The sequence below is a fragment of the Lepisma saccharinum genome, chromosome 30 (assembly GCF_977018435.1).
Source record: "Lepisma saccharinum chromosome 30, izLepSacc3.1, whole genome shotgun sequence".
Classification (NCBI taxonomy): domain Eukaryota; kingdom Metazoa; phylum Arthropoda; class Insecta; order Zygentoma; family Lepismatidae; genus Lepisma; species Lepisma saccharinum.
The window spans coordinates 1164752-1176934 of NC_139258.1; the positions used below are offsets into that span (position 1 = coordinate 1164752).

Sequence of the window (12183 nt, forward strand, 5' to 3'; positions counted from 1 at the left end):
CAAATGTAACAAGATACACAAAAAGGGCATTCATTATATATACACAAACATGACTCCCTCCAGACTATTAGAAAGTTGTTAGGAACTTTCTAGCAGGTGGCTTTCACTTTCCAACTGTACTTTCATCTAAAAGGCTAAACATAATTACTTTCATATAGAATGTGAAGAGATATTCATATAGAATATCTCACGCTCTTTTTCCTTCATTTTTCTCCCTTCTCCTCTCCTCTTTCTCTCTTGTCCTTTCCACTCTTTCTAACACCTTCTTCCATTCTTTGTTTAACTTAAGTCCCCCATTCCAGTTCATTGTGTCTTCTTCACCTTTCTTCTCTATTTCCTTTGGTTCCTTCCATTTTCTCACTAGCATTCTCTTCTCCCTTCCTATCTGCTTAGCCTCATCCCACTCTATGTCATGTCCTGTTTCTCTCGTGTGTTTATATTGCATTTCTCTCTCTTTTAAGTCGTACATCATCCCTATGTTGTTTCAACCTGTCTTTCAGCCTTTTTTTCATTTCTCCTATGTACACACTCTGACATTCTTTACATTTCACTTCGTAGATAATCCCTTCCTCTTCTCTGTTTTCCTTTTTCTTGCTTGCATTCTTCGCTATTCTTAAGATGCTTCTCCCTCCCTTCCTGTAAGTTTTAATGCCCGCTTTCCTAAGCACTTTGCATATCTTTTCTGTGGTCTTCCCCATACTCCTTATTCCAAACCTTTTGTCTTTTTCTTTCTCTTCCTCTTTTTCTTTCTCTTCCAATTCTCCCCTTCCTCTTTTCTTCCTTCTTCTGTTGATGTCCAGTCTATCGTGCTTCTCATAGCCATTCTTTTCCAGCTGTTTCCATAGGCTATTTATTTTGCCTTCTTTTTCACATTCTTTCATGCATATTTGATACTTGATACAGAGTCTGATGAAGACCTTGCTAGAAGTTTGAAACATTACGTTTAGTTTGTTTTTAATAAAATAAATTACTGCCTTGGACAGCATATTTAGTTTTTCCTACAAAGTGACGGACCTTCACGATCCCCTCCATTCTATGATGGACAATGTTCAATGTACCTTCGTCCTGTTTGTTGCAGACTAACCATTTTTATCAAATGAGCACTTCAGGAAGTGGAAAGGAAGAAAGGTAACCATGGAGTAGCCTGCAAGCAGTGGCATGCCCAAGAGGGGGTTGGTGGGGGTCATAATCCCTCCCTTTGGCCCAATATTCCTAAAAAAGAGAACGTCAAAGGTAGGAAAAGATGGTAAAATGAGAGGCGACTACCAGAAAAAGTGTGCATAACTCCTCCATTTTGAAAATCCTGGGCACGCCACTGCCTGCAAGGTCTGTGATTTCTCCATGTGGAGAATTCCGAAAGACAAAGTTTTTGCCATGAAGCCGTGAGAATTGGAACACATGAAAGAACTCTTAGATCTTAATTTTTCACGAATATTCACACCACAATTGTGTAAGCTTGCCCCTGTGGCGGAGTGGTTATCACATCGCGCTATGACGCCAGGGTCCCGGGTTCGAATCCTGGCCTGGGCATGGATATTTGTGAGTGTCCATTCATCATATCATCACTCATCCCCATATTCACAAATTAGTCAAAAGTGGCACAAAAGCAAATCAAATCACAATTGTGTAATAGCGTCTGTAAAACAGTATCAAAAAGGTGTAATCAGTGTATCAAAAACAATGGTGGCCATTTTGAGCAGTTGTTGTAACAGGTAATTTATATTTCTACATAAATACAAACTAACATAATTTGCATTTTCGGTAAACTGATAATTATTTCTTTTTCACTCATTCCTTCCAGGTCATCCTGTCCCATAAAATATATACCTTGTGGAATATGTGGCATGGTGAATTTTACCAGAGGTTTGTTCCCACTTTAAACTGTAGGTCCAGTCTCTATTAGCCTAACGTGAATTTAAAATAAATTCAAACAAAACATATTCAGAATAACCTGACCTAAACATAAGATGTTGGTATGCACCAGGCTGGCAGAAACATGCAATGCTAATTTGCACATTGTCCATTGTCTATACGAGTAGTTAAAACAACAAGAAATGGGTAATGTTGGATTAACATTGCATTCTAATGTAGAACCATTGTCAGCAACATTCATAGGTTAGCATAAATAAGATGGAGATTTCCATTCAAAGTGAATTTGTGTTTGTAAAACTAAATCGTTTCTTTGTAGAGATGGGACCCAAGCAGACCAAGGCCTACTCTTCAAGATTTTGACAAGAAACTGACTGAAGCTGATGCATTTTTACAATTGTTGATTGACCAAGAGAAGGTAAGTACCCACATTTGTATACTGTTTTGTATTATTTTTATGGTTTCTTGCATCATAAATTTAACATTCTTGCCCCCTATATACAGTAGAAACTCTAATTGTTAGAGGCACATATTTTTTGTTAATAAAAAAGCAAAGTTTTTGGTATAAAAACAGTCAATTTCAGGTTCAAAAGCGGTAAATAAAATAAAATTTCACTGTTATAGTGGTGAAAAAGTGGTAAATAAAATAAAATTTTGCTGTTATAGCGGTGAAAAAGCAGTATATAAAATGACATTTTGGTTTTAAAAATGTGAATATAATCCTAAATTTGATTTAAAAACTGCTCTCACTACACAAAATAAACATATTCCTCCAAAAGCACATTTATATCATTACCAGAGTATTGAGTTTATTCATTTATAAAGGGGTCCATGTTTGCTTCTGAAATATTTACAGCAGAATTAATCAATCATCGGTGATTTGCATAAGTTGCAGGATAATTATGACTTTTGAAAGTGTCACATTGATAAATAAACTCTAATTTTCATTCGCATTATTTCGTGACAAAACAGGGTAGGAAAATGCACCTTTTCAGAAACATGAAAAATTAACATTACAATGGGTTATTTCACATATCGCGTTTTCGTCAAAAACGAAATATGCATGCCTGTATTAGTTGTTCATTCTTCAGAGGATTGTGGCTAAAGAAATTATACTGCATGAAAATGCATAAAGTGGGAATATGTAAAATTCTTGAACATAAAATTGGGATTCTGCTGTATTACATTTTTTGCATTATACATTTCTAACTACAGACTCCTGTAAAATCGATAATTGAGATTTTGTGTTATTAGTAAATCTTGAAAGTCGTATGCATTTCAGTTGTGATGCACTACCACCAGGGTTGTAGTGTAGGGTGTATGGTGGTATATGCTGCATGCCATCTGGTTAACCTTACTCGTAAGCAAAACTTTCTAGTTTTATTTCTTTTGTTTTTAATAAAACACTAAAATTCTGACCAAGTCAAAATTTATTGTAAAAAATACACTATAAACGTAATGTTTCCACCCTCTAACAGGATCTTCTTCTCTTCAGACAAAGATTAAAAATTAATAAATAAAGAAAAGATTCTGGTTTGTTGAGGAGGGGTGAGGGTATGAATACATAATGCTTAATACATGAATACATATCAGCATTTTATCACTATCATTTGGCTACCGTATATCCGGATATATAGAAGTGTGCCCAATGTGGATGGCTAATTTTAGCAGAACTTTAGCTAGCTTGGTTGGTCTCTTTGTGATTAATATGAGTTCTGCCTTTTGTTATCAAAACCAATGTAAAAGTTTGACTTGACTTGAGATTTCATATAGAATAAGCCTCATAAGTCTCAACAATGTTCTTGTTTCTCTTCCCTGCAACAGTTGGCAACGTACTATAAAAGCTCGTCATTAGACACGACAATTGATGTTGTATTCCAGTATTAAAATGGATTTTTATCGGTTTTTAATATGAGTATATTTGCAAGTATTTCATTTTTAGTGTAATTAGAAGTACAGCATGTTCCGTTCAAACCTCCCCCATTTCAATTCATCATTGCTAAAAGGTTATGAAACACAATGGAATGCGAGTGATACTAGACGTAAGAGAAACTCAAAGAATTTTATTGCATGACCTCAAAGTTCTCTCACTATGCAGCGCCACAATCGCATAAAGCACAATGGCTACTCCGCAGCAGCGCACAATCTGTATTCTGGTATGCAGAGACCAAATCAATCATTACAGTGCAAGAAAAGAATGAATTTGCTGGAGAGAATATGAAGGTTAATGGTTTTCCCATCAGGTGCTTCACCATACAGATTGTGCTGCGAAGTCACCATTGTGCTTTGTGTGATTGTGGCACTGCATAGTGAGAGAACGGTGAACTTTGAGGTCATGCAATAAAATTCTTCGAGTATCTCTTTTGTCTAGTACCACTTACATTCCATTATGTTTCATAACCTTTTAGCAATGATGAATTGCAATGTGGGAGGTTTGAACGGAACACGCTGTATTATTAAAGTTGTTAACAGTATACAAAATAATAATTCACAAAAGTATTATAAACAAGAAAATAAAATACAATAACCTGCTGTACAGTATAAAATACCTAGGGATGGGCCAATATGAAATTTAAGCCGATACCAATATAAAATTTACCAATACCGATAACCGATATTCTACCGATCTGATATAAAATTATAAATGGTGATTGAAGAACCTGAAAGGTTCATGGACCTCCTTAATAAATGTGTGTTTCAAGGTGACTGCAGTGAAAAGGAAATTACATTTTTCGACATTTACTTTTTTAGAAATTAGGGTTTGGAGATTATCCATAAAAATTACAACAAAATGGCAGAATTTTGCACTTAATTATCAGATATTTATCGATATATCGGATCGGTAAAATAATCTGTAATTTTACCGATACACAGATATGCCTATATTGGCCGATAGAGTACCAATTAATCGGTCGCATCCCTAAAAATACCACTGTATTGGTACTTTTTGAATGCAATCATCAAAATATGGATTTCAATTTTTTTTTTAATTTTAAAAAGTATTCTGTATTGTATTCTCTTCTATGCCAATTATGGGTATTATCATCAGTATTCTACCGTGAATGAAATTTCTTTGTAGATGTTAAATGATTTCATCCATGTATTTTTGATTATGTTTGCCTTAAATATAAAGTTAGTGGAAACAACTAACAACTCTCTGTTTAATGTTTCACAACACTTAGCATATACCCTCGGAATGAATGGTAATAAGTAGGGCCCGGGACTTTATGTCCTATAAAACTGTAAAATATGAATGTAATTATGTCATATAAATTGGAAAATATGTCATGAAAAATTACAAATATGTCAGAAAAATGAAGAATTTCTCCCATACCCGATAGAGTAGAGTAGGGGCTGTAATGTACCGAATGTTATTTTTACTTTTGACTGATTTTTGTGAAAAGCGAAAAAGGCAAAGAAATGTGTTACTAGTCTGGCCCCCCACACTTTACCTCCGCACTCGAGGTTCGATGCACTTCGTAATCGGCTCAGATTTGTCTAGGGGTATCTTTCTTTGTACGACAATGCACATGGTTGCTACAAGTCAACATAATTATATAATTAACTACAAGAGACAACGGATAACCTTTGCGAAACCTTATTGCTATAGGGGGATAAATTACCTTGTCCAGCATCTGTGAAATTAAAAACTGAAATTTTGGATATTTTCTATAGTTTAATTATCGTAAAATTTGAAGTATATACAAGTCGTATCCGAACGTTCATTTCTCTAATTATCGGGCCAAAACTCTAATTTTGATGTTGGAATCTCTTTTGTTTGTAACTGGATGCTTTACATTTCATGAATTACATCAGGAGTACGCTTGTCACAAGGTAGACTCGCGTTATTCCAAGAAACGTCTTAACAGGTGCGAGGTCGCCCGACGTGTACATTTCTCAACCTCCATGGTGACAAGGCACTAGGCTGCCCGGCACACCGTAATTACTTCAAAATAACATCCAGTACAAACTACCTTTTTACCTGTAAACTGGACACCAAGGTACTAGCTTGCCCGGCAATCCAATCTCTTACAGCATCCGTTTCAGGAGACCTGTCCTCCGGTCCTAGCTGACCGAAGCAAAAACAGCCTCTCCCTTCCAAGTCTCAGTTCCAACAGCCGACCTCCCCCACTCTCATCTGGGAGTTTATATACGTTTTGTTGGCGTCTGTTGCCAATGGCCCTTCTATCAAAATTTTTAATCTTTAACAGCTAAACTGCCCGCCTTTCTTTTGATCGTTCGAAACACGAAGAAAGAACAGAGAGCTACATGGTATTTATACATGGAATAATACGAACCTAAAAATGCATAATAAATTGATTTACACTAATCACATATATATGTTTATACACTTGATTACCCAATTAATTAACATATTAATAAATATTTCAATAAGGAAAAAAACACTGTTGCCCTGACACGGGGGCAGGGTAACAAATGAGAACGAAACTCCTTTACTTCCCGTGCAACAATGAGAGAGAACATTTTGCCTCAATAATGTTTGCATGGCTATCAATTGTCGGCGGGATAAAAAAGTGAGGTATGATATTGTTCTGTACTAAGAAAAGACGGCACCTTTCTTCCTCCGTAATTTCCATATCCTGCCATCGACAATATGAACTATCCGTTGTGCTAAAGCTACGAAGAAAAAAATTATGATATACCCAATTATGTGCGAGAGAATTACGAAATTATACAGAAATATGTCTTATTACAACAAAATTGAAGAAATATTTTGTAAAAATGCGAAATTGGTGAAATGTCAAAATATGCTTTGTCAAGTTCGTCTATTTCGGCTGATTTTCATCACATATGTAAAGATCTCACCCCAATAATAGATCCGAAGCCAGTTGAAAAATATGTTATAACATAAACTCCCGGGCCCTAGTGATAAGATGAGACAGGTGAAGGAACAGACAGCATGCACCACAAACCCCAAGGAGGATTACACGGGCCGTGAGTCCGGATGCCAGAGCTTTGATAGTCCAGGGTGCACTACGCAGAAGTGAGGTTGACATTTGTGTGTGTGCAGAAAGTGTCACCCCTTAGATGCCACTACACCAAGATGACCGGCCATTGTTGTGGCAGGCATGCAGTAGGTGAATATGAAAGATTAGTTTTCCACATTGACAAGTGAAAGTTATTTTCCTGTAGTTTACGGTTATTACAAGCATAAGAAAACAGTTTTTCGTTGTGATGTTTCAGGAGAACACACGCTCCCTTCATCAGACATTTATTTTCATTTTGACTAAAGATACAGTTAAAACAATGGTTAGCAATTTTTTAAACAAAAAGAATCCATTATAACGGGTGATTTTTTTAAAACACATGGTTTTCTTTGTTGTGTAAAATTTGTAAATGAAGTATTATTTCCATGCGGTTTGTGGCAAATGAATAAGGAAGGATGCGAGATTTATTGGAGTATGTTTACCGGTTTATATGCATCCCGGGTAATATCGCCCACGCCTCAACAAAAACAACAAATATTCACCAGTGTACCTTTCGCGTCTATATGGTCTGGGGGTTTGGATGCAGTGCAGAGGTTTAAGTTTCCTCCTGTAGATAGCACCGTTGTCATTGTCAACATTAACCAGGAAACTGAGCTGTTATATTGTTGTGCTGGAAAGTTGTGTGCTTTTGCGTAATTGTTGTGCTGAAAAGTTGCGTTATTGTGATCAGGACACACAGTAAGAATGGTGTACTCCTTACAGGAACGTTTGTTTATCGTGAAAAGATTTTGGAAAACTGATTCTGTTGTTGCTACGCAAAGGGCATTTAGAAACAAATTTGCCTCACGTTCTGCCCCAAACAGGAACACAATATTGTCGCTAGTGAAGAAATTGGAAGAAACAGGATCGCTTCTGAGTGAGACAGGGAAGCATCGGACCTCGCGGGCAGGTGTTGTGGAAGATGTCAGTGCTCGACTCTTGAGGTCGCCCTAGAAATCTCTCCATCGTTTGTCACAAGAAACCGGCTATAGCTATTCAACATGTCAAAAGGCAGCGAAAACTGCGAAACTAAGGGTGTACAAAATTACAGCTGTTCAAGAATTGAAGGATCCAGATAAAGTTAAATGTGTAGATTACTGTAATTGGTTTTTAATGTTTATTGTGCGTAATCCTGATATTCTGAAAATAACGTGGTTTACTGATGAAGCCTGGTTTCATCTCTCTGGGTATGTTAATTCTCAGAATACAAGGATATGGGCAGCTGAAAATCCACATAGTGTAATCGAAATTCCGCTGCACTCACAGAAAGTTGGGGTATGGTGCGCTGTCTCAGCATCACGTATAGTGGGTCCAATCTTCTTCAATGAAACAGTGAACACAGAGCAGTACAGGGCAATATTCATGGAATTTGTTGAAAATTTGGAGGACATTGAACTCACACAGGGTTATTTTCAATAGGATGGTGCTACATGCCACACATCGCATGACAGTATGACACTGATTGAAAGTTTCTTTGCGAATAGGGTTATTTCAAAGGGATTGTGGCCTCCGAGGTCTCCAGACTTAACTTCACTTGACTTCTTTCTGTGGGGCTTCCTAAAGAGACGTGTGTACACAGACAACCCTACATCCCTGGAAATGTTGAAGCAGAACATTATCACTGAAATTGCGAACATTAGCGCAGAAACACTATGTCAGACAGCCCTTAACATGGAACAGCGTGTTCGACTTTGTTTACAGGAAGGAGGTCGACACTTTCAGCACCTTCTTTAAAGTAGAGATATTATGTCATATGTCTGTGCATAATTTTTATGTTTTATTTATGTTTGAGTGAATACAAAAAAAAGAACTCATTTTCATTAATTCAGTTTAGCAAAAATCCAATACTTCAATGTTATTGTAGGATACACTGGTGAATATTTGCTGTTTTTGTTGAGGCGTGGGCGATATTACCCGGGATGCATATAAACCGGTAAACATACTCCAATAAATCTCCCATCCTTCCTTATTCATTTGCCACAAACCGCATGGAAATAATACTTCATTTACATATTTTACACAACAAAGAAAACCATGAGTTTTAAAAAAAATCACCCTGTATAATGGATGTTGTCAGTGTTACATTGTTGTAATATAGCAACTTAACTGTGAAAAGAAGCAGTCTGTTTTATTTTTATTTCAGATAAAAAAAAATTTGATCACATTATTTTTTATTTAAAATTATGAATCCCAAATATCATCAGGTAATTCAAATTCATCATTGTTTTCACAAAGTCTCTTGATGTTTTCTGTTACATTAAATGCTTCTGTTCTCCTGAAACGTCACAACGAAAAACTGTTTTCTTATGCTTGTAAAACTACAGGAAAATAATTCTACATACAAGAAAAACTTTTAGAAAGTGAAAGATATTGAACATCTTGGTTTTATGCATGTAGTGAACAAGTCTGATATATTTCCTAAAATTCATGTCTAAATTGTAAATGGCAATATTCTTCACATTTTCATTTATCGGACCGGGTTGTGCAAGCACCAAATGCATTTTTACTCACCTGATAACATCGAATTCAGTTCAAATACTGGGTGGTCCATATTGATGGGATTCATTTATTTTGTATTTTCAGACAGTAAGAATATTCTAACATTTTTCAAATGCATTGTATTTGGAAGCCTGACTTTGGAAGTGTACATTAATTCAATTTTCATTTTATTATTCTAATGAATCATGGTGCTGTAGACTCCGGTGTGGAAGCATTTCTCACTAGTGGAAGCTTCATCTTTACAGCACAAAGGCAATTCATCACCATCTCAGAGGGTAATCCTGCATGCTGTGGAAAACGTCCGTGAGGCAGCTAATGCAGACAAGAAACATTCAACTGGGCAACCTCGATCGTCTCATAGTGCAGAGAACACTTAACGCCTACAGTCGAGTATCCCAACCGTAACAGACATGTTAGTCACATTTTTCGTTCCACAAATGAGGGAACTTGGTCTTACACAAATGTGGATGCAACAAGATGGTGCCACTAGTCATACAGAATTAGTGCCAATGAGAACCCTTCGAAACCATTTCCCTGGTTGCCTCATTTCCAGATTCTTAGATATCAATTCACCATCCAGATCACCAGGACTACTTCCTGTAGGGTTACCTAAAGGAAAGGATAAAGGTAAAAAAGGTAAAGTGTTCCCCTGTGCTTAGCATCATGCCATGAAGGCGTATAGGGGGTGTGGGGGTAACACCCCACACTTTCTTGATCTGGTCGTGAGTGGGGGTGATGTGATCAGCACCACGCCCCTGACCACCTTTACCCCCCAGGGTTTCCCCCAGGTACCCATGTTATTCGATGCTGGGTGGCGCCGGGGTCGCTTTCAACGTTAGAAAAGTTCCCGGATTTGAACCAGCCGGGGATCGAACCCGGGACCTTTAGCATGGTAGTCAGACGCGTTACCGACTGCAATTACTGAACTGAAGGGAAACATCCAGAGGGAGATAGAGACCATTCCAGCCTATTTGCTGCACTACAGTATGACTTCGAGAGCCCAAGAATGTTTTCCTCAAGGTGGTGCCAATCTATGGGATGTTATATTCAAATTATGTAAACTCCCATATCTTGGTTATGTATTACACGTAGTGCTTAATAAATGTGCGTGTTCAATTCCTAGAGATGTGCATTTGAAATGTGTCCCATCAATATGGTCCACCCTGTATGATGAAGTTTAGTGTTTCTGTGTCAGAAGGTTGTTGTTGAATGTAAGGACAAAAACAAATAAGAGAGATAAGTGACTATTATTTACTACTTATATTCAGTGAGAATGTTAGTCACAATAGACACAACAGTGCATACCTGTCCGTGCTGTACACAAGGTAACAGCTCCATGCTGGGAAATACTAGGTGCCACCAAAGTCGTCATTGTTTCAAAGACAACAGATTCCATTGGAGTATCATTGGAAGAGACATTTCAACACAGGTAAAAACAGCAGAAGCGAAAATTTGAAAAGCCAAAGCTGACTTGGTAGCTTAGTCGGTAGAGAAATTTAATTTCATTGGGAGACACAACAGTGTCTAATGGTTGAAGACCGTGGAGATCCAAGATTGGCTTATTTGTTTTATTGAAATAATTATGGTAATCAGTAATTTATTGTCTTACACTAATATTTGGCCCAAGGAGGGATAGAAATAACAGGGCACCCGGTCACGATGACACTTGAAAATTTGAAAATTCTCACCTGGCACCTGAATTTTTTGGAAAAAAAAATATTTCGAGTTTGCTTATGGAAGTTTCCTTTATCTTTTTTTATAAATAAAACAAGTGCAGTGTATGTTTTTAACATTTGTGTGTTTTCTGTGTCACGTGTACAGTGGGATCCATGAGTATTACCATGGAAATTGTTCATAACTATTTTCATTTATTTTTCTCTTACAACCTGAGTGTTTTTAAGCGATGGATTTTTATGTATTCTGGTGCAGAAGTTGTCAACAGCTTGTTTTGAGTTTTCTTGTAATTCTTGAAGCTCTTATTGGGCCAAATGAATTGCATGAACATGGTCAGGGACAATTTGCATAGTAATACTCATGGATGGATCCCACTGTACAGAATGGTGCTGAGCCGACTGACACATTTCAAATTTGAAAACTGCGCCTGCACGATACCTTGTTGTAGTTGGCGGAACGGTAGAGGAGAGGATGGCATTTCATATAGTCAGTTGGGCCTCCCTGATGGCGTTGTTACCTTGTAATCAAGGTGTCCCGGGTTTGATACCTGGTGGAGGCACATAGTGGTTCGGATTCCACTTTAAACTGTAGGTCCAGTCCCGATTAGCCTTACTGTGCATGGAGTGGGCTTAAAACACCAAATCAATTATTTAGTCAGTTGCAATGAAGCGTTAGAAAATGCAACAACGCGTTACCTGTTTTATTACGAAACAAAGTCTGTGACAGCAGTGCAGCGTGTTTTTAGACAACAGTTAAGTGTTGGTCAACATGGACACGTATCGTCTTGGAATACCATATTGGCTTGGGTGAAGAAATTTGAAGTATGTATCATGAATATTAACAACTAAAACAATCCACTGTTGATGAGGGCCTACAGAAGTGCATGTATGGCAAACTTCCAGACACGCTTGTAAAACCATTGATGTATAAGGGTCATTCAAGGTTGACTAAGACTTTTATTTCTAGACAGAAAATATACATACATGGAAGCACCAAACTATGTTAGTTTTTCAAAGTATTCCCCCTGAACATCCAGACACCATTGCCATCGTTGTGGAGTTCCTTGATGCCTTTGGCGTAGAAAGAAGTAGATTAGTGTCGTGTCCACTGCAGGACAGTGTTCTTGAGTTTCTCATCTGTCTGGAAGTGTGTC

General features: G+C 37.4%; 1 protein-coding gene across 3 annotated transcripts in view; it reads left to right on the forward strand.

Moving 5' to 3' along the window:
- Window positions 1-12183, forward strand: part of LOC145981899 (oxysterol-binding protein-related protein 9) — a 340511-nt gene that overhangs the window by 21160 nt on the left and 307168 nt on the right. For all 3 annotated transcript variants that reach the window (XM_083115391.1, XM_083115393.1, XM_083115392.1), the window contains exon 3: window positions 2189-2287. In XM_083115391.1, the coding sequence (XP_082971517.1) occupies window positions 2189-2287 (99 nt within the window). The remainder of the gene's footprint in view (window positions 1-2188; window positions 2288-12183) is intronic.